The 22,920-nt window shown below is 51.1% G+C and overlaps 1 protein-coding gene and 1 pseudogene across 5 annotated transcripts; one reads left to right on the top strand and one right to left on the bottom strand.

Annotated features, from left to right (window-relative positions):
• TLE2 (TLE family member 2, transcriptional corepressor) lies at positions 1-20,954 on the top strand. 5 transcript variants are annotated; one of them, XM_066343288.1, is made up of 20 exons: positions 1-294; positions 380-465; positions 855-918; positions 1,342-1,386; positions 4,603-4,665; positions 5,954-6,028; positions 6,236-6,419; positions 6,786-6,805; positions 7,854-7,961; positions 9,262-9,306; positions 9,842-9,991; positions 11,721-11,859; positions 12,718-12,878; positions 14,260-14,336; positions 15,136-15,385; positions 15,736-15,983; positions 16,122-16,269; positions 17,852-18,002; positions 18,778-18,854; positions 20,648-20,954. In XM_066343288.1, the coding sequence occupies exons 1-20, from the start codon at positions 271-273 to the stop codon at positions 20,753-20,755; spliced, it is 2,223 nt and encodes a 740-aa protein (XP_066199385.1). In that variant the 5' UTR covers positions 1-270; the 3' UTR covers positions 20,756-20,954. The 5 variants fall into 5 exon arrangements, with proteins under 5 accessions (XP_066199385.1, XP_066199375.1, XP_066199394.1 ...); XM_066343278.1 differs by having other exon boundaries at positions 368-465; positions 6,239-6,419; XM_066343297.1 differs by having other exon boundaries at positions 368-465; positions 12,718-12,842.
• Positions 3,239-4,524, bottom strand: LOC136389754 (transmembrane and ubiquitin-like domain-containing protein 1 pseudogene; annotated as a pseudogene).
• Positions 20,955-22,920: the final 1,966 nt, after the last annotated feature.

Here is a 22,920-nt window from a genome sequence, read left to right as displayed (position 1 = left end):
GCGGGGCCCGCCGCCCGCGCCTCCGACACCCGGACGCGGCTCGCCGACCTTCCGCGACCGCCGCCTCGCGCCCCTGCCCAGGGGAGTGGGCCTAAGCGCCGCTCTCAGTCCCCGCGACCCCTCGCTCTAGCTCGGGGGACGCGGGGGACTCCGAGGTCCCCTGCCCCACGCTGCCTCGGCTTCTTTCTCTTGGCAGACCCCCGCCCCCAGCCTCTCTACCCCCCCACATTGTCACATTCTGGCGCGAGGTGGGCTTCCTGAATCGGCAGGATGTATCCCCAGGGAAGGCACCCGGTGAGTGGGGTCCCGGGATGCAGGGGTGGGGGACCCGGGCACCCGGGAGCTCAGACCCTGACATTCCCCCTAGACCCCGCTTCAGTCCGGCCAGCCCTTCAAGTTCTCGATCTTGGAGATCTGCGACCGCATCAAAGAGGAATTCCAGTTCCTTCAGGCTCAGTACCACAGGTGAGGGGCGGCGGGACACCCCGCCCGGGAGACCCGGGATTTCACCCGCGAGCTCACCTAGGAGCCCGGGGAGAGGGGCGGGACGAAGGGGCGGGCCCAGGCCAGGCTGGGCCTCAAGGGTGAGAGGAAGAGGGAGGCCCTTTCCCGGGGCAAGGAGAAGGTTTCCTGGTGGAAGCGCAGGTGAGGTGGATGGGGACGCTTGGTGCTGGGGTATTGTGAGCCTAGGAAGATGTAGGGAAGGACTGGGACGGGGTTGGGGGTAGTATAAGGAAGTGGGGAGGGCTGAATCAAACCCATGTCTTTGAAAACTGGCCCTGATAGGGGGTGCCCGTGGGTCTCCCTTGGAGGAGGCAAGAGAGTAGGGCCCTCATGCCCTGTCTCTTTCCCAGCCTCAAGCTGGAATGTGAGAAGTTGGCCAGTGAGAAGACTGAAATGCAGCGACATTATGTCATGGTGAGGGGTTAGCATGCCAGGGTGGGGGGATTGGGAAGCAAGGCTCAGGATGTGAGTGCGGACTCACTGTGCCATTCTGGGGTATGTCCCTGCCCCTCTCAGTGCCTCATTTTCCTTATCTGTAAAGTGCTGGTTGGGATTCGAGGCTCTTTCTTCTGGGATTCTCCCAGCTTAAGAACAATAAGATAAGAATGTCCCCTGTTCTCATGGGCATCTCTGAGGGGTCAGGGTCTCTGTGTACCATCCTGAGAGAGTGGAGGGGGGACCTGCGTTCCTCTAGGGGGTCCTATGGGACTGGGACAATCTATATTCTGCTGTGAACCCCCCAGCCCGGGGGCTCCTGGAAGACCCAGAGTCACCCAGCCACCCAGGGCTGGGCATCCATCGGCACCGTGGACATTCCAACTGGCTTTTCCTTTGCAGTACTATGAGATGTCCTATGGGCTCAACGTTGAAATGCATAAGCAGGTAACTGTATTGGGGATAAAGGTGTTCAGTAGGGAGAATGGGGGTCAGGAAGCTGTGAGAAGGACCCCAGTGCTAGGACAGTCTGGGGCAAGGCAGATCCAGGGAACAGGGGTCTTAACCTGAAATCCCTAGGACCAGGAGGCCAGATATTATTAGCCCTTGGGATAGAAAAATAATTCTGAATTTCTGGAGCCTTCGTCCAGTAGCTGGAGACATTGTCCAGCAGAGAGGGGAGTAGTGAGCAGGGCCAGGTATCCCTGTTAAGGATGGCTCGTAGCAGAGGCCTGCAGCCAGGTCAGGGAGGTTGTGAAGGTGACTTCTGTTCTGGGAGAGAGCCAGGTGGACAGTCTTGGAGCTCCCTTTTACCCTGGCAAATCTGACATTTGGAGATGGATCCTGAGGGTCTGAGATGACTTCAAGCTTCTGTTGCTGTTTTGAAGGGTCTGAGATCGAATCCTAGTACTCTGAGGTTGTGAGACTCTCCTACACTTCAAAGAGTGATCTTAAGGTTCTGAGTTAGAACCAAAGGTTCTGAAATTGACTTCAATTTTCTAAGATTAACCCTGAGATACTGAAACTGACCTCAAGGTTCTTTGATGACTTCTAAAAAGATGAAGATTTTGAGATTGATGGAATTTTCGATTCTGTCCATCAGAATATTAGAGCCAATGGGCAGGGCCTAGTGTTGGGTCCTCTGGGTAGACGGGCTAGGAATGTAGAGTGCCGGGGGTGTTTGCCCTGGTGTGCTTTTCTGGGTGTGTGTGGGCTCTGCTGGTTCTGGTGTGGGTGGAAGGGAAAGTGTCTTCCTGAAGCATGATGTGGTTCCATGGGTATATGAAATAGACTCCCTTATGGGGTGGCAGGCATGGGGTAGGGCTCAGGTGATGAGATCCTGGCTCTGCCTTCCTGGTGGGAACATTCCCACCCCTGATACACACAGCACACAAACACCTCTATAACCCAGGCAGAGGCAAAGCACGGGCTAGCTGCACACACAGCTGGATAAGCCACAGCCACCTCTTTCCCACCCACAAGGCTTCCCTTCTGTTCAGCCTTAATGGGTCCCCTCAACCTCGACCCTGCCTCCGATGAAGCCTACAGGTAAAGCCACACTGTTTTCACTCAACTCTATACTTCTTACACTAAGTGTGAGCTTTCCTCACACCAACCAACTCTTCATTAAACACCAGTGGGATGGTCTACAATTCAGCTCCATTCTGACACTCTCTGCCTAGAGTTAGTGCAGACCCCACAGGTTCAGGGATCAGCCCCACAAGGCTCCCCCTCTTCAGATGCCAGTTGCAAGTCTGGGCCACCAGTACTTTTGACCACTTGGCTGTAAATTGGGGGGCTCCTACCACTCCCTCCATGAGTTTGATAATTTGCCAAAATGGCTCACAGAACTCAGGAAAGCTCTTACTTGCTATAACCTGTTTATTATAAGGGTTATAATTCAGGGACAGCTATATGGGAAGATGCATAGGGCCAGGTATGATCACCTACCAAAAGCTCTCTAAACCCTGTTTTTACAGTGTTTTTCTTTTTAAAAACTTCAGTTATTTAATTTGCCCATGTTCTAGAAAATACCCTCAACCCCTTGGGTCCCCAAATCAGCCCAAGGAGCTATTAGGGACTAGAAGTGGCTGGGTCCTCAGCAGAACGCTAAACTGGGCCTAGGGGAGTGGCCCACTCTGCCAAGGGCCAAGAGAGTGACAGCAGATGCCCGACCCTGGGGGAGGGGCCAGAGGAGTGGCCTGTCAGTGGGGGCTGAGGGCCAGAAGCCCTGGGAGGTGGCCCCAAGCCATGGAGGTCACAGCGAGGAGCCTCTGCCTGTCCCTGGAGTGCTCTTCGCTGCAGTGCTGGCTCCAGGGTAGTAGGAAGAGGCCAGAGAAGTGGGTCTGGACAAACAGCAGCTCCCACCATGTCATGGGGAGTGAGGTCTGGAGAGGCCAGCCACATTGCCAAGAGTCTGCAGAAGCACTATGAGCGGTACATGGCAGAGGCCAGGAGACTGAGGAGCAGGGTGAACCCAGCCAGACCCAGAGTAGTGGTCAGCGGGAGGAGAGCCCGTGCTGGGTCTGGCAATACTGCAGGGGCAGCAGCAGGCTGCCTGTTTCCAGCTGGAGGTGCCTGGCCCTGACCCTGGTGGGCAGATGGAGTAGGGGGGGGACATGTGATATTGAAGAATACAGTTTGGAGGGAAGTGAATGCTACCCAGGGTCTGGGTGTCATCTCCCAGCAGTTGCCCTTGGTAAATGAGTTGTGCCTACTGCTCCTGGCTGGGAAACTGGGTCCTTTTCAGGGAGCCAGTTGTGTCATGGGGCCAGGCCCTGGTCACTTGCTTTGAATTACTGAGTAATTTCAGCTGTAGTACAAGGGACTCATGGGGGTAGGGGGCGACCCCAGGGGTCACAGCGTTGCTGGGAGCCCTGTGCCAGGCTCTGGTTGTATAGCCTGACCTCTGTGTCTCAGGCTAGGGGTCTTGGCTCCTGGGGCCTCCTCTCTGCTGCTGCTGGTGACCGCCATTGCTCCGCTGGTCTGTGCTGGTGTTGGGGTCCCTGATGCCTGGGGCAGTGGGTCAGTGCCCTGTGAGGTGTATGTTGAGACCCAGGCGAGAATCAACATCAGAAGGCAAGCACCCTGAAAAGGACCATCATCTCATCACCCAGCCCTTTAGCCAGGGCCAGGGTATCTGCCTTTTCTACTGCACTACCGAGTGCCCAGCTTAGCCAGCTCCATAGCAGACTCGGGCACTTCTAGGCCGGAGGCACTGTGGTGGCACATGTCTGAATGCACCCACTCCTCTGCTGTGTGGAGGCTCACTACATAGGCAGGATTGATTAGATTATTGGCCACTGGTGACTGACTCCAATCCTGATCTCCTCCCTGGAGGTCAGTGGATGGGGCTAAAAGTTGCAACCCTTTAAGAAACTCAGGTGTGGTTGAAATGGGCTTGTTACAACTAACCAATGATACCTTCCTGCACTCAGAAATCCCAAGGGTTTGAGGGGCTCTATGCCAAGAACTGGGCACAAAGATCAAATACATATTTGTGATACCACACCACAACAACTTCCCCTGAGAGTGCTGCACTGAGATTTCTACCCTGGGTCGCAGAGGAGACCTAAAGAGGGACATGGGTTCAGCCAGAGCTCAAACCTGGGGCTCCCAGCGGAGGCTCCCCCTCCAAGTCCCCTCCCAATTGCTTCCTGCCAGGCCGAGATTGTGAAGCGCCTCAGTGGCATCTGTGCTCAGATTATCCCATTCCTGACCCAGGAGGTGAGTGGGCCTGGTGGGGGCGGGAGGAGAGCTGGAAGACTGAAGCGGGGTGGGTAGGGTTGGATGCTGCAGGCACTGGTTCTGCTGAGTGGCTTAGGGGCCTGGACACTGGCTGGGGCATGGGCTTCAGGGATGGCAGGTAGAGGCTGAGTGTGAGGAGTGGAGCTCAAGCTGCATAGGCTACCTGGGCCTGAATTCTGGCTATGTGCTGTGGCCTTGGGAAGAGCAAGCTGCTCGTCCTCTCTGTGCTTCTGTTGTGAAATTTAGAAAAGCTAATACATACAAGGTGGTGGGGATGATGCTGGGTGCTTAGTAAGCACCCAATAAAAGTTAGTCCTTACATTATGCTCAGTGAAATAAGCCAGACACAGAAGGACAAATACTGTATGATGTCACTCATAAGAGGTCTCTAGAGGGGACAAACTCATGGAGATAGAATCATGATGGGAGTTGTACCGGCTACATTTCAAGTGCTCAGTAGCCACACATAGCCAGTGGCTTCTGTACCCAACAGCACAGATAGAGAAAATTTAATCATCACATCATAGAAAGTTCTATAGCATTGAACGTTGAATACAGCACAGCCACCAACCACGTCATGGATGAGGCTTAAAACATAATGTTGAGTGAAGGAAGCCAGACACAAGAGAACATAGAAATTGAGACATGAAATAGTTCCACATGGGCAAACTCAGGCAGGTTTGGGATGGCAGTTGTAGGTGGGAACACGATACAGAAAAACAAAATAGTGCTTTCGCAAAGGTGAGGAGGGGCATTATAACAGGCAGGCAGGGTGTATGGGGCCACCTAGAGGCTTCCAGTTTCTATTTTCGGACCTGAGTGGTTGGTGTATGAGTGCTGATTTCTACAGTGGTTCTTTACTGAGGGTGATCCTGCCTCCAGGAGACACTGGGCAATGTTTGGGACATCTGTGGTTGTCACACTGGAGGTACTCCAGGCATTGAGTGAGTGGAATGCTGCTCAATCCCCTACAGTGCCCAGGATGGCCACAGAGAATGGTCCGGTCCCAATGTCAGCAGTGCCGAGGAAAGACCCCAATTTATTATTAATAGTTTTAACTGTACTTACATGCTTTGTTTCTTTTTTTCTGTTTCATGATTTAATAAGGAAAGGGAGAGCTGGATAGAGGAAAAATAGCGAGTGCCAGGGCAAGGATGTGGGGAGAAGAGGAGAGCAGGCCCCAGAGGGCCCTGCCTGGGCATACGAGGCTCCAAGCAGCCAGGGGGTTCTCCTGAGCGCCCCCTTTCCCACATTCCCCACCTCCCAGCATCAGCAGCAGGTGCTACAGGCCATGGAACGTGCCAAGCAGGTGACTGTCGGGGAGCTGAACAGCCTCATTGGGGTGAGTCACCCTGGCCCCTGCCCTGCCTGCCCTGGAGAGACCTCACTCCCAGATTTCCACAGCAGTAGATGCTAAGGCTGGGGTTGCTGTGTGGGCAACTGGCCTGGGTGGACCCTGTGCCCACTGTCCATGGCCTCTTGGGCTAGGGGTACTACTGGGCACCCAAATCCCCCCACTTGCCTCCGGCCCACCCCTCCTCCTCTCTAGCAGCAGCAGCTCCAGCCGCTGTCCCACCACGTACCCCCTGTGCCCCTCACCCCTCGCCCATCTGGGCTGGTGGGTGGCAGTGCTACAGGGCTGCTGGCCCTGTCTGGAGCACTGGCCGCCCAGGCTCAGCTGGCTGCCGCTGCCAAGGAGGACCGGGCAGGTGTGGAGGCCGAGGGGTCCAGAGGTAAGTGGGCAGCATGGGGTGGCATTGGCTGGGGGATGTGTTTGGGGGTGAGGACTGGCAGGCTACTCTGCCTAGAGCACCAACTCATATAAGTGCGAGGAAATGAGTGAGGGGGCTGCAGGGCCCCTTTATTTCCGACTGGCTGTGTGTCCTTGGGCAAGTTACTTACCCTCTCTGGGCATTTATCTTATTGGAATGGGGAAGGCATAATCCACTCCTTACAAGGGTGTTGGAAGAAGAAGGGAGATTCTGAGCTGGGAAGAGGGCTTTGTAAATTGTATAGGGCTGTGCCACATCTGGCACCACGGGAGATGAAAGCCTCATTATTTTTCCTTTTCTCTCTCTCCTTTGTCCCCAACCCACCAGTGGAAAGAGCCCTGAGCAGGGTAAGTTGAGGGACATCTGGGAACTTGCCCTCTTATATAGCATTTGCTTTGTATTCATGTGTGGCTAAAACTGCTTGTTCTGAGCTGATCAGGGCCACATCCAGCCTTCAAACTGTGTTGCTGGGGATATGCCCATAGGCTAGAGTTTTATTTATTTAAAATTTTCAATCATGAGCTATTTTTGCAATTGAATGAGTGAATGCATGCCCATGGTAGCGTTCTATCCATCCTTCCATTCATTAATTTATCCAGCCCGTGGTAGTATTTTATCCATTCTTCCACTCATTAATTGATCAGCCATTCAATATTATTATCTACAAGAGCACTGCCCAACAGAAATACTATGTTAACCCTGTAAGTAATTTATTTAAAAATTAATTTTGAAATAATTATAGATGCAAAGGAGGTTGCAAAGAAATGTGCAGGGAGGTCCTATGCACCCCTTACCCAGCTTCTCCCAATGATAAAATCTTATAAAACCAAAATACAGTATCAAACCCAGGAAACTGACATAAGCACAACCCATGGAGCTTATTCGGATTTCAGTTTACAAGCATTCATTGTGTGTATGTGTGTTTGCAAATAGTTAGTTCTTTGTAGCTTTTTCAAGTTTAGCCTTGCACCAAAATCACCACAATCTCCTATGCAATTATAAATTTCCTAGTAGCTACATTAAAAAAAAGTTAATCAGGTAAAATTAATTTCAGTAGTATATTTCATTTAATACAATGTATCCAAAATGTTTCAACTTGTAATCAACATAAAAATTACTAGTTAGATATTTTACATTCTTTTTATTGAACTAGGACTCTAAGATCCAAATACATTTTGTACTTAGAGCTCATCTCAACTTGCACTAATGCCCCCCAGGGGACACTGGGTGATGTCTGGGGACATTCAGAAGGTCCCATTTCCCAGATGGGATGCTTGAGGCACAGATAGAGCCTAATAACAGCGGTGAGAATGCTCAGTCTTGGCTGGGCCAGGATGCAGTCTAGGGGCCCAGGGCCCTGACCCTTCTTCCTGCCTGGCTTCTCTCTCTCTGCAGAGTTCATCCCCCTCTCCCCCTGAGAGTGTGGTGGAGGAGGAGCAACCAGGGGGCCCAGGTGGCAATGGGACGCAGCAAGCTGAGGAAAAAGATCTGTCGGGACCTTATGTGAGTGGGGGCAAGAGGAGGATTGGGGTATGGCCTTGACCTGCCCCAAGCCTTCCAGAGCCCAGCTCTGTCCATGACTCTGACTCCAGAGCCTTCCATAACTCCCCATTGCTCATGGAGCACTGGCCAATCAGTTGGGCCAGCCTTAATTCTTTAGTTGCTTAAGTCACTGCAGCCTCTGGACCACACACTATTTTCCCACCTCCTGGCTTTTGCTCTGGCTGTTCCCTCCCTCTAGAACCCTTTCCCCCCTACCTTTCAGAGACCAGTTTCTCCATCAAGGTACAAAAGAACTGCTATCTCCTGCAGGAAGCTGTCCCTGACCGCCTCACTGGAAGGCAGGGACCTCCTCTCTCGTTGTCAGAGTGACTGCTGCTCCCATAGTTTCAAATTCTAGTGCCCCAGGGATCATGCTGAAAATGTAGCTTGGGACTGAGGCCAGCTGCAGTGGGTGGGGTAGCGGTGGGGAGGGCACTTGTCCCATCTAGGTGAGCAGCTGTGACTTGGTCCTAGCTGACTAGTGGCCAATCCTGCTGTTTCTCTGAGAAGACTTTAATCTTTTTAAAAAAATTTTATTAAACCTAATAGCTTGCTTTGTAAATGTCAGCAAATAATTTTGCTATAAAGAAGAAAACTGGGGATAAGGAAATCAGAACAAACCCACCCACTGGGCAGATATGGCCTCCAGGCTGCAACCTTTGGTCTTCCCCTGGTTTCCAGCCAAACCAGAGGGCAGCCCAACGTATTTCTTCCGAGGGCAATGGGGAGCCATAAAAGGATGTATAGCAGATGTGGGGATAGGTTTTAGGAGCATCTCTCTGGGCCTAGCTTGGGGGGCTACCTGGAAGGGGCAAGGCTGCAGGCCAGGAGTCCAAGAAGGGGTAAATGTCTGTGTTGGGGCCTTGGGTATGGGGAGTGGGGTGGGCAGATGGATGGGTGAGAAGGAGCTATGGATGGCTCCTGGTCTCTGGCTCTGCTTCATCACTGCACAGAGGAGGAAACTGAGGTCCAAGGAGGGCTGGGAGGCGCTCAGGGGCCACCCAGCAAGTCTTGGCACCCAGCACTATCTCCCTTGTCCTTCTCCAGGAAGGACCCCCCTACCTCCCACTCCCCACCCCCAAGCCCTCCCTTGTGCTGAACAAATGCATCTTCCCTTCTGACTCAAGCAAATGTGTTGCTGTAGCCCCAGAATTCCTATCCAACCCAGTGCTGGGTGTATGCTCTCCCTCCTCAGTAGATGTGAGGGGGTGTGGAGGCAGGGGTCTGGTCAGGGTGAGGTCTCTCCCCTATGTCCCTCCAGGAAAGCGATGAGGACAAGAGTGATTACAACCTGGTGGTGGATGAGGTGAGTTGAAGTCCAGCCTCCTTGACTCTGACCTCCAGAGACGGGGAACTAGATCTGGACACAGCAAATAGTGGGTTTTCTGGAGTACGGGGATCCCAGAGGGAGTGGGGTTATTGGTTCCCTCTCTGTGGGGCCTGGGGCCAGGGGGAGTAGGGGTTTCTGACATCCTTTCCATGGCACAGTGGGGAAACTGAGGCTCAGGATACAATGGAGATGGGCAGCAGAAGTGGCTTCAAGCCTTGGCTTACTCTGTGACTTTGGGGGAATGACTCCCTCTTCCATGGCTGCTTCTTTCCTTATCTGTCTTGTGGGGGAAAACCTTTATTAGTTGTTGCTGTTTGTGGTTATAGAGTAGGTCCTATCATTAAACCCATTTTACAGATGAATAAACTGAGGCACCAGGAGGTTTCATGATCCTCCCAAGGTGGGTAGCAGGTGCCCTGTCTAGAGGTTAGAGTGGAGTTCAGGAGGGAAATAGAGGGTCTCTTTTCTCACCTACTTCATCCCCCATTCAACATCACCTCCTCAAACCCAGGACCAACCCTCAGAGCCCCCCAGCCCAACTACCACCCCATGTGGAAAGGTGCCCATCTGCGTCTCTGCACATCGGGACCTTGTGGAAAGTCCAGCCTCCTTGGCTTCCAGCCTCAGCTCACCACTCCCCAGAGCCAAGGAGCTCGTCTTGGTAAGGAGTAGTAGGGGAGGCCTTGAAACTTTATTTGGGGGCCTGGAAACAGATACTATCCCATTAGACATGGGGCCATGAGAAATTGGCCAGGCTAGTGTGGTCCAGCATTATTCCAGATTATTTGGCCACCTTCCTAACCTACCTCTACCCTATCCAGGTGATATTTCCTTGATGGAGTCACTCTGTTGTACCTAAATAAATATTAAAAGGCAACTTTCGCCCTGGCCCGATAGCTCAGTTGGAGAGCATCATCAGGAAGTGCAGAGATTGCGTGTTCAATCCCCCACAGACAGCAGCAGATCAATGTTCCAGTCACTCTCTCCCTGTCTCCCTTCCTCTCTCTCTCTCCAAAATCAATACAATAAATATTTAAAAGGCAACTTTGCAAGTAAACTTTGTAAATACATATTAAGAGGCAACTCACCATCTTATGTGGAAGTCAAGTATCTCTTGCAATAAATAGGAAATTCCCCCAAAATAAACAGTGAAACTGTAGAATGGGCCACTCCCAAGGCAGACTTCACCCCTGCAAGTATTAAGGTCTTTGAGAGGCATTGAAGACACACCAACCCCAATCTGAGATGCTGTCCCTGCCAGGAACCAGGATTAATATCAGAACAACTTTCTCCTTGTCTCTTTCTAGGTTTAATGCCAGGCATAGAGACCACCTAAGATTATTCCCCCTGGGGAATTCTTAAATCAGTTCCATTGTCTTTCCCCCTCCCCAAATCACCCTTGCCCTGAACCTACATCCGAGATTGCTTCAGTTTCTAGACTTACCCTCCCAGCAGGTTGCTATGGCAACCGTCAAGGTTGGGGCTCACTTTGCATCTCATGTCCCCTGCTCCTACCCCAGACCAGAGAGGGGGAGGGGCAGCTCTGTTCTAATGGAGAAGCCCCCTGTCCCCACGCTATCTCCCTCCTGGTGGGTGTGTAGGTGTGGCTGTCACAATACTTGTCGTTTTGTGATGAAAAGATAAGACGTAACCAACACAAGACAAAGATGTGAAGTCTCTAAAAAGGCAAAGTTGGTAATGGCAGAAAGCTGAGACAACCCAGCATGCTCCTATGTGGAGGTTTGGCTTCCCCTCGTCTCCAGTGTCCCAATGGGGAGGAACAGCTGTGGGGGACAACCCCTTCCCCATGGGTGGAAGGAAAAGTCCGCCAGTACTAAGTGCTGTTCCTTCATCTGGGAGAATGCTGTGTGGTCTCCAGTGTCATAAACCCACCCTAGACCTTCCCATTCCTTGTCCCCATAGGATCTAACAGCCCCCAACTTTGTCTCTTGCCTCCATCTGTGGTCCCCACTCCCTGCAGGATGTGCCATGCTGTGGGCCCACCTGGCTTCATTCTGTCTACCCCGCATCCCTGATCATGTACTCGCACTACATATCATACGTATGCACAGTTCTTGACATACATGTGCCTGTTGGTTCCCTTCACTGTGCATGTGTGTGCATGTGTCCGGGTGCCCACTTGGCATTCCAATGTGTGCAGACACTCATGTGCCCCGTGTCCATGGGATCAGCTGCAGGGCCCATTCTCCTGCTATGTGCATGTCTGAAAGTATCTGAAATCACAGAGGTGCACTGCCAGGTGCAGCCAGCTCCCCTGAGCCCTGGCCTGCCACTCTACCTGCTCCCTTTTCCCACCCATTTCTGACCAGATCCTTGGCCTACAAGGTGCCAAGTAGCTGGTGTTGTTCAGTACTGGCTTTTCTCCCCAGAATGATCTTCCCGCCAGCACTCCTGCCTCCAAGTCCTGCGACTCCTCACCGCCCCAGGATGCGTCCACTCCTGGGCCCAGCTCAGCCAGTCACCTCCGCCAGCTCATTGCCAAGCCAACACCTTCCACAGACAGTATTGGTGAGCACCTACCGGTGACTGCTAGAGAGGGTCTCCTCTCTGGGGGGGGGGGTTCTAGAAAGTAGTAGGTGGTGGGGAGAGGCAGGAGGTTTGGGTTCCAGCTTTAGCATTGCCTTGATCCTTTTCATGATTTTGAGTTAGACACTGGCTCACCCTGGGCTTCAGTTTTCTCTTTGTCTTGGCTTGACAGGTGGCGAAACTGAGGCCCAGAGAGAGGAAGTTACTTATCGGGGGCTTCAGCCTAGTGTACAGGAAAGACAAGCTTTAGAGTCAGATAGGCTTAGGTTTCAGGCCATACTTGGACATTGCCAGCTGCATGACCTTGGGCAAGGGACCAAATCTCTCTGAGCCTCAGACTCCCCATTAGTAATGTGGGGATGACAGTGTTCTTCTTTTCTGTTTTATAGCCAGGTCCTGTACTGGTTTTGGGGTCCCAGAAAGAAATCATCCCTGGAACTTGCCCTTAAGGAGCTCCTAGATGATGGGGAGGAGACCCAGACCCCAAAACTCCCAGTCCTGTGTGATCATGGCTGGGGTAGAAGAAGGGCCCTAAGACAGGCCAAGATGGAGACTAAGAGTGAGCTGGAGAGGCTCAAGGATATTCCTTAGATGTTGTTAGACATTGTGTCTATGTTTTGAGGGATGAGTAGAAGCTCAGAAACTGAAGAAGGAAGGGAAAGGAATGTCATCCAGAGGGAACCACAGTTGTAAATGTCTAGAGATATGACAGGGTGTGGTGAAAGCTGGATTAGAGAATAGGAGCCCTGAACCTCAAGGTGCTGGCCCAACCCCAAGGGAGTGGAAGCAGGATCTGGGTCCAGGGTGTCTGAAGACCTGTCTTTGTCTTTTCTCACTCAGCCCTGAGGAGCCCTCTAACCCTGTCCAGTCCCTTCACTGCGTCCTTCAGCCTGGGCTCCCACAGTGCACTTAATGGGGACCTCTCTCTGCCCAGCTCCTACGTCAGCCTCCACCTGTCCCCTCAGGTCAGCGGCTCTGTGGTGTATGGACGCTCACCCATGGTGAGTCCTCAGTGTGGGAGATGCCAGAAGGTGTCAGCAGGGCCTAAGAGCTGGAAACTGGAGGGAAAACCAGTTGTACAAAGGAAAACAAGGAGTTGGGAGAGGGAGGAGAGTCCTGGCCTGGCAAATGTGAAGATAATGTGAGGGTGTTAGTAGTTCCACAAACAATACAAATCGGCACCTGTGACTGTGGAAAAAGCAACTATGATTATGCTGCATTCAGAGGAACAAAGATGCCTGACCAGGTGGTGGCACAGTGGGTAGTGTCAACCTGGGACCTGAGGACCCAGGCTCAAAAACCCCAAGGTCGCCAGCTTGAGCATGGGATCATAGACATCACCCCATGGTTGCTGGCTTGAGCCCAAAGTCGCTGTCTTGAGCAAGGGGTCACTGGCTTGGCTGGAGCCCCTGATCAAGGCACATATGAGAAAGCAATCAGTGAACAACTGAAGTGCTGCAACTATGAGTTGATGTTTTTCATCTTTCTCCACTCTTGTCTGTCTCTGTCTCTCAGAAAGAAAAAGAAAAGGAACAGAGAGCTTTAGCCAAGGGAATTGAAGGTCCCTTCAGCCTCCTGGCAGATGCTGTCAGTTGTTAGTCCTGATTTTTTAAGGGACAGTGACAATTCTGGTAGATTGCAGAGGAAGGACTAGCCCGGGGAGCAAATGGGAAGTGATCTGTCACAAGGAGGAATTGAAGGAGAGATGTGAGACCCTGGTTTGCGGTGGGGGGAGCAGAGAGGGTCTAGAGTGGCCCTGGAAAGCAGTACTGGGACCGATGACTGACTGTGAGCCGTCCCGAAGTGGGTCAGGATGCCTTCAGAGGGAATAAAATGCCTGTCACTGGAGATACCCAGGGCAGAGGTTAGGTGGGCACTTGCAAGAGATGTCATAGAAAAGGAATCAGCAAATGTTTTCTGTAAGGGGTGGGATAGTAATTATTTTTGGCTTTGAAGACCAGTCGGTCTCTGTCACAACTTCTCAACTCTGCTTTATGTAGCTCAGAAACCACTGTAGACAACATATAAATGAATGAGTATGGCTGTGTGCCAATAAAACTATTTATAAAAACAAGCAGGGCGCTGTAGTTTGCAGACTCCTGTTCTGGACATTAGATGGAAGATTCTTCAAGATCCTTCCAACTCTTGGGCTCTAGGATTCCCTGGACAGAGACCTTGGATTTCCCTTATGTGAAAAGCCTCCACTCTCCTATTTGTAGTATGGGAGAGGAGAGGGCGTCTGTGCCTTCTTGGGGAGGGACTAATAAACACATTGAGGGTCCTCTGATGAACAGAGAGGGATATGGCAGGCAGGGAGCATGGGAGAGGCACACATGGGTTTGAGTCACCTGCTCTGTGACAGCCCCATTGGCATTTTGGCAGATGGCATTTGAATCTCATCCACATCTCCGAGGGTCATCCATCTCTTCCTCCTTGCCCACCATCCCTGGGGGAAAGCCGTGAGTACCAGGGTGGGGCTCCCTGCCTCCCCTAAAGGGACTTCCATGTGGGGTGGTGGTTAGAGTTCCCTGCTGCCTTTCCAGAAAGTCTCTTCTGTAAGATAATGGGAGCTCCCATCTACCTTAGGCCCACCTGCTCCCTTTTCCCTTCTTCCTTCTCTCTGGAGAGAGTGGTAGGTAACCAGCAAAATTTAGACTAGTGGTTCTCAACAGAGGTACACTTTGTTGCTTCCCCACTTTAGGACATTTGATGATACCAGGTGATATATTTGGTTATCACAACCAAATGCTTCCAACCTCTAGCGGGTGGGGGCCAGGGATGCTGCTCAACACCCACAGTGCCAGGATGGCCCTCCACAGAGAAGGACCTGGCCCCAAGTATCTATAGACCTATCTGCCATGGTGGGAACATTCTCCACTGGCTGCTGTCCAATCTGATTGCCATCAGCTACCTGTGGCTTTTGAGCACTTGAAATGTAGCCAGTGCATCCAAGGAACTGAAATTTTAAATTTATCTTTAACTTGCCACTTGTGGCTGGTGGCCACTGTTGGACAGCACTCTCTGGAACTCAAAGTATCTTTGTGGACATTTACTAAGTGCTTATTGACCCTGCACCAGGCCCCCACCTGGACACCTTTCTTTTGTACGATGCTGACTGTCCCACATCTCCTTTGACCATATGGTTCCCTTCCCTAAATGCTGGGGCACTAGGCAGCCTTTCGGGGAGAGGGTGTGGAGGTACCCCCCATATCCTCCCAGGCGCCCTTTCCCAGTACATCATGCCCACCTCCTGTTCAGGGCCTACTCTTTCCATGTGTCTGCGGATGGGCAGATGCAGCCAGTACCCTTCCCATCGGATGCACTGGTGGGTGCAGGCATCCCACGGCACGCACGGCAGCTACATACACTGGCACACGGCGAGGTGGTCTGCGCAGTCACCATCAGCGGCTCCACGCAGCACGTGTACACGGGAGGCAAGGGCTGTGTGAAAGTGTGGGATGTGGGCCAACCTGGCGCCAAAACTCCAGTGGCTCAGCTGGACTGCCTGGTAAGGCGGGGCAGGGCCTGTAACATGGATGGGGGCAGGGCTCGCAGGCAAGTGGCCAACAGGGTGGGGTCAATATGCCAACAGAAGGGGCACTTATAGGCCAAGCCCGCAGGGATTATCAATCAGTGGGTTGGAGTTTATAGGCAAACCAAGGGTGGAGTTTCAAGTCCAATGGGGCGAGGCTTATAGGCCAGTGGGGTTGGAGCTTATAGCCCACCAAGTGGGGCTTACAAGCCAACCTAGGGTAGGACTTCCAGGCTAAACAGTGGTGGGATGCGGCTTCTTCAGCCAGGCTCCTGGAGGCAAGGCTGGGGGGTCAACCCCAAGCCCTTGTTTCTGTTTTCTCCCAGAACCGGGATAATTACATTCGTTCCTGCAAGCTACTGCCAGATGGTCGGAGTCTTATCGTGGGTGGTGAAGCCAATACCTTGTCCATTTGGGACCTAGCAGCACCCACGCCCCGCATCAAGGCCGAGCTGACCTCCTCAGCCCCCGCCTGCTACGCCCTGGCAGTCAGCCCTGACGCCAAGGTCTGCTTTTCCTGTTGCAGTGATGGCAACATCGTGGTCTGGGACCTGCAGAACCAGACCATGGTCAGGTTGGTGGTGGGTGCCCTGGCACCTTGGGCAAGCCCCTGCCTCCTTTCCTTTTATGCTGTGGGGGCAGAAGAGTGGCCTTGGAAGATGCTGGAACAGCACCAACTCCAGGATGGATTCCCGGGCCCTTCTCCCTCTAGGCAGTTCCAGGGCCACACGGATGGTGCCAGCTGTATTGACATTTCTGACTATGGCACTCGGCTCTGGACAGGGGGCCTGGACAACACCGTGCGCTGCTGGGACCTTCGGGAAGGCCGCCAGCTGCAGCAGCATGACTTCAGCTCCCAGGTGCCCAAAGGGGTCCAGCAGGAGGGGGATAGAAGCTCCAGGAATCTGGCCTCCCTTCCTCTCCCCCTGAGGCACCCACTCCCAGGTGCTGGGCAGGACAAAATACCTGCTGTGTCACTTTTCTTGTCCTTCAGATACAGGCCTTCCCCTTTATTCTTCAAAGACAGACACAGGGAACCACAAAAGAGCTGACTCATATTACACTGTGGGGCTGCTAAGACCCTCAGATCATCTTCCCAGGTGTTCTGGCCAAGCCATTCCCTCATTCCTTTGTTTCTCTTTGTGTAGCTGGTTTTTCTACCCAACCATCAACCTTTGACCCCACTGAGAGCTTCTGACCACCCCCCCTCCCCACCCCCCACCATCCTAGGACTCACCCTAGGGGAGCTGCTACCTGAGAGGAAAAGTAGAGGTTGACATAGGAGCTGGGCACAGGAAAGTCTTTGTTGATGACTCTGTGGAAATCCAGGCTGAAGGATGTGGTGAAGGAGCTGGACAGAATTAGGGGGCTTCTCAGTGCCGAATCAAGGGCAGGTCTTCAGGTACTCTGTACCCAGATCCTATCTCCCAGTGCTTTGAGCGCGGTGTGAAAGCTCCTTGGCCTATCATTAAAGGCCTCTGTTGTCTGTTCTCAAACACACCATGCCCTGTAACATCTCTAGTCCTCCTTACTTATTGTTTTCTCTAGCTGATATGACTTTCTTTCCTTTCTCCAACTGGTAAACTCCTACTCATCCTTCAAAACCCATCCAATTTTCCCCCTCCTTGAAACTCCCAACTTTCTGTTCTATTTTCTCTTCTCTTTAGCTTGAATATTTTCTTGGTAGGGAAGTCAGGGTTGCAGGTCCATATAGTTGTCCATCCTCTATTGCTAAAACTTAGATCGGCTGTATACATATCAGCGGATCCCATGATGAGTGTCTCTTACCCCACCTGGGCACCAGGCTCTATATAGGAACATTTCAATATGACCAGGTGAGAACATGTGAAACCTTCCAGTCTTCTCTCTGCTATATATTTATGTTTCTTTCTACACATCTTATTTGTAAGATTTTGCAAGGTTTAGGCTGGAACATGATCTTATTCCTCTCTGTACCTCATGTGGGGTGGGGCACAGAACGATGAGGCCACTAAATCCTTTCAAATCATAGTAAAAGGTATTGGCACGTAGGGAAAGTTCCACGTTGGGAGTCGCAAGGCCTGGTCCTTCACGAACTTGCTGGACTTGCTGCATGACTTTGAGACAGACTTGGCCTCAGCTTCCCTTCCGCCATCTGCTCAAGGGGAGCGACTGTCCTTTCCCGGCTTTACCCTCCACCCCCTTTCCCTCCCTTCCAGAGCTGTGTTCATTCAGAGCAGATAATGGATGTGAGGCCCCAGGGTTCCATGTAATGTTGATTAATATTAATGATTTGACATGCAGTTGCCTGCTGCTTCTAGGCCCTGGGCCAGCTGCCTCTCCACACAGGGGCCACAGCTAGAGAATGAGAGTGTTGGACCTCTCCCTCCTCCCAACCCTTTTCTGGGCATCTCCCACCATCCTAAGGGGTTTTGACTCTACCTCTTCCCTCTTCATCCTCAGATTTTTTCCCTGGGCCACTGCCCCAACCAGGACTGGCTGGCTGTCGGCATGGAGAGCAGTAATGTTGAGATCTTGCACGTCCGCAAGCCAGAGAAATACCAGCTGCATCTTCATGAGAGCTGTGTGCTGTCCTTGAAATTTGCTTCCTGCGGTGTGTCTGTCTGGGGCTGGGGTGGGACTCGAGGGCACTGGGACAGGATTGCCAAAATGCAAAATGAAACAAACGCCCTACAACAAAAACACAGTTAATTTTTTTCTAATTGATTTTGGAGAAGAGGAAGGGAGAAAGAGAGAAACATTGATTTGTTGTTCCACTTATTTATGCATTCACTGGTTGATTTTTCTATTGTATATGCCCTGACCAGGGGTTGAACCTGCAACCATGACATACTGGGAAACCGCTCTAACCAACTGAGCTACCTGGCCAGGGCCAAAAAACCATTAAATTTGAATTTTAGATAAACAACAAATATTTTGTTAGCATAAGTATGTCCCAAATAATGCACAGGATATACTTATACTAAAAAGCAATTAATTTTTTAGCACAAATATATCCCAAATATTGCATGGGCTGTACATATACTAAAAAAAATGATGAAATACTTGGGACACATATGCACTAACAATGATTTGGGTTCATTGAGATTCAAATGTGACTGGGCACTGTGTATTTTACCTGACCAGCCCTCTCCTGGGGGCACCCATTTCTTGAAGACCAGATGGAGCCCCAGGGCCTTGACTTTACCATCTGGAAAATGGAAAGATCAAACTTCAGTTCTTTAAGGGGCCTCATGTTCCCAAATGAGGGCAGAGGTCCCCTAAAGGGAGAAGACAGACCCACCTGTCCCACTGTCCCATCTCTGCCTGCAGTCCCAGGCTTTCTTGACTACTTCCCTCCTCGAGCCCTCCTGCTCTCCTTCCTCCAGGGCGGTGGTTCGTGAGCACTGGGAAGGACAACCTGCTCAATGCCTGGAGGACGCCATATGGTGCCAGCATTTTTCAGGTATGTGGCAGTCTGGAGACCTGCCCCTGGCAGGATGCCATGTGCCCCAGGGTGGCTAAATTGGGAGTGAAACAGGAGCTGCAAACCTCAAGAGCTGGTAGCTACCAAAGCAGGGTTGGCAAACTTCAGTCCACCAGCCACATTGGCACACAGCCTGTTTTCCTTTTAACTGTGGTAGAATGCCGCGGACCAGCGGGGCTCCTAATAACGATGCAGAATTAAGGAAACACACTTATCAGAGCAAAAACGATGGGACCAGGAAGATTCTTCAACATGCCTGGCAGTATCAGAGCGCCCCATAGCCCCAGTTTGCTTTATTATATAGCCATATGCAAATCAAGGGCTTTGATACAAAGTTGCACATCCAAGGCTAAGACAGGAACTCTCCCAAGGCAAAACAGGATGTGTTAGTGAAATCTACCAACATCTGAAAACAAAGAGTCAGAGGAAGGGGATGTATATTGCTTCCAGCAACCTAAGGAAGCAAGTGAAGTGGGTGCAAATACTCATCATCATAGCCAATATGGAGATGGAGTGGGGAGAACTTAGCCTTTTGCTAAGCCTGGAATCTACAATGGCTCTTTGCCATTTACGGTCCACAACAGTAAAATATAACAAAATTTACCATCTTAACCATTTTTAAGTGCATAGCTCAGTGGCATTAAATACATTCACATTGCTGTGTCACCATCACCACCATCCATCTGCAGAACTTTCTCGTCTTCCCAAACTGACATTCTATCCCCATTAAACACTAATGCCCCCTTCTGTTCTCCCAGCTTCCCCCACCCCAGCACCCACCAATCTACCTTCAGTCTCTATGAATCTGCCTCTATTAGGGACCTCCTATGGGTGGAATCACATAGTATTTGTCCTTTTGTAACTGGCTTGTTTCACTGAGCACAATATTCTCAAGGTTTATCATTTCTAACATGTGTCAGAATTTTCTTCCTTTTAGGGCTGAATAACATTCCATTGTCTGGATGGACCATACTTTATCTATTCATCTGCTAATGGACACTTGGTTATTTCCACCTTTCGGCTATTTTGAATCATGTTGCTGTATGCTGCTGTGAGCCTTCACATGTTTTTATGTGGGCACATTTTCATTTTCTTCTGGGCATATATGTAGGAATAGAATTGCTGATAATTATTTAATCATCATTGGAACTGCCAGACTTTTCTAAATTTTCCATTTCCATCAGCAGCACAGGAGGGTTCAAAATTCTCCCCATACTCAGCAACACATTATTGTCTTTTCTATTATACTTATCCTAATGGGTATGGAGTGGTTTTTACATTTTTAAAGGGTTGCAAAAAAAAAAAAAAGTATATGAGGTTGATTTGTTTAGCCTCTGGACTTAATGGCTAACGTCATATTTGGACTTTAGGCAAAGCCTGAAAATGCACGTAGCCCTCTGCCGTGCTGTGGTCTGCCTGGTGCACATCCTCTCTGACTTCGCAGGGAAGGGTAGCATTCCAGTTCCATCTCTCTCGGTATTCAGATAACAGGGGTCCTGCCCTTGCCAGGAGCATTATTACCGTTATTGAAGGAAAGGGCCTTTCTCTGGAACAGGTGTTGCTTCCTTGCTCTTGGTTCCCACTCTGGGATCTCCCGAGTCCTGTTTTGGCCTGATCTTAACTATAGGCTCATCTATGGGGGGCCAGCAGAGGCTCCAGTCACCTTGCCTCTTCCTCTGAACACCATGCAGCTGGTCAGGAGCTTGCACCAGCCTGTGCCAGTGTCAGCTATGCCTCACCTCTGCCTTCTCTCCCTCTCCTCCCTTTTACAGTCCAAGGAATCGTCCTCCGTGCTGAGCTGTGACATCTCTGGAAATAACAAGTACATTGTGACGGGCTCAGGGGACAAGAAGGCCACCGTGTATGAGGTGGTCTACTGACAGAATATCCTTCCTTGTACCCCTGGCCCTATTCCTGGGGGAAGGGCGTGCAGAACAGAGACCCCAACACCCACCTCTCCAGTTGTACCTGTAGGCACCAAACCTCATCTGCTTTCTGGCCAGCCACTTCACATCTTACCCAGCTGGATGTGGGGATGGGCTGGCAGAAAGACGGGAAATAAATGTATTTATCACACTTGCCTTCTGTCTTGGGCTGGGGAACTGGGTACCATTGCTTTTCTTGGACAACTGTTCTTTTTTTGTGGCAGAATCAGTGAGAGAGAAAGATAGGGACAGACAGGAAGGGAGAGAGATGAGAAACATCAATTCTTTGTTGAGGTTCCTTAGTTGTTCATTGATTGATTTCTCATATGTGCCTTGACCGTGGGGCTACAGCAGACTGAGTGACCCCTTGCTCGAGCCAGCGACCTTGGGCTCAAGCTGGTGAGCCTTGCTCAAACTAGATGAGCCCACGCTCAAGCTGGCGACCTCGGGGTCTTTTTTTTTATTTTATTTATTATTATTTTTTATTTATTCATTTTAGAAAGGAGAGAGAGAGGGAGAGGGAGAGAGAGAGAGGAGGGGGGGAGGAGCAGGAAGTATCAACTCCCATATGTGCCTTGACCAGGTAAGCTCAGGGTTTCAAACCGGCAACCTCAGCATTTCCAGGTCGACGCTTTATCCACTGTGCCACCACAGGTCAGGCCGACCTCAGGGTCTTGAACCTGGGTCCTCCTCCTGTGACACCACCTGGTCAGGCTGGACAACTGTTCTTGAAGGTCACCTTCTAGCTCTGTGACCATAGGTGCCTTTCCTTTTTCCTAATCTGGATGAGATAATTTATTATGCATGAAATACTGTGAGATCCACTATGAGAAATGAGTTGTATTGGGCAGTGTGGCTTAAGTCTTGCCATGTAACCTATCGTTCCCACATCTCAGTGGTTGAATACAATAGATATTTCTCAGTCAGGCCCGTGTGGCATGTGGGACTTGACTCCAGGTAGACACTCAGGGCTCCAGGCTGATGGAAGTTTAATGACCTCAGTATGTAGCTTCAGGGTCCAACCTAGCAAGGAAACAGGTCAACTATGACTTAAATCCCAAGACCTGCTCTGGCTAGGTAGCTTGGTTGGTTAGAGTGTATTCTCAAAGCACAGAGGTTGCTGGTTCAGTCCCCGGGCAGGAAACATACAGGAATAGATCCATGTTCCTGTTTCTCTCTCCCTCTCTCTCTCTCTCTCTCTCAAATCAATTAAAAAAAAATTAAATCCCAAGCCCAAAAGTTTCACATACCACTTTTAAATGCCAGCCTTTTGGACAGAATCATCCCAAGATACTACCCATATACAAAGGGTTGGGAATTATCGTGGAGCATGTAGCTACTTGGGGTACAGTCACATTTCCTTTGAGACCCTGACATAACTCCTAAGAGCCTGGTACTCGATGCCTGGCTCACTGTCATCATCAAAGCAAAAGTCAAAGTCCAAGAGTAGGTGGCAGCTAAACCAAGAAGAAACAGCCATTTGGAGGGGTCACAAAAGGCAGAGGGCACAGCATGTGCAGAGAATCAGCAGTAAGGAGCTTGGCCTGGTGAAAACTCTAGGGCAGGGGTGAGGAGGGTTCCTCAGCCATAGGGGAAGACAGGTCTCCAGATCAGACTTAAGCAGAGAAAGCTGTGAGAGTGGGAGCTAGAGAGCAACAGGGCTGGTAGGGGTGGTGACCATCAGAACTGGGTTCTGGAAATTCCTGTGGGCTGCCACAAGGACCACGGGTTAGAAGGGGCTAGGGGGCCAAGCAGGATGCTGCTGGGAACTTCTGGAGGGAGATCCCTGCTGGAAAAAGCCACACCTAGGTGGAGTTTCTAAAGGTACTTTATGGAGAAAGAATTCTGTGGTTAAGGAAGCAAGCTAGACTTGTTGACACCATTTGGGATGCTTCTTATTATGGAAGGCCAGGTGAGCAAATGGTGATCTTGTGAGTCTGACTGAGAGGGTCAGAACTCTCGCCTAACCAGACAGGTTCTTGGGAAGGACCAAGAACTCCATTACTGGAATTGTGCAGGAAGTGGCAGAAAAACCTCTCCATGAGAGATTAGCTCAGGGGAACAGGAAGAAGTGCTCCATATCCATTCCCCCAGCACTGGAGGTTAGTGGCTTTGATCAG

This window comes from Saccopteryx leptura, chromosome 1 (genome assembly GCF_036850995.1).
Source record: "Saccopteryx leptura isolate mSacLep1 chromosome 1, mSacLep1_pri_phased_curated, whole genome shotgun sequence".
NCBI lineage: Eukaryota > Metazoa > Chordata > Mammalia > Chiroptera > Emballonuridae > Saccopteryx > Saccopteryx leptura.
Note: the sequence above shows the minus strand (reverse complement) of the source record. Positions and strands in the feature narration are given on the sequence as shown.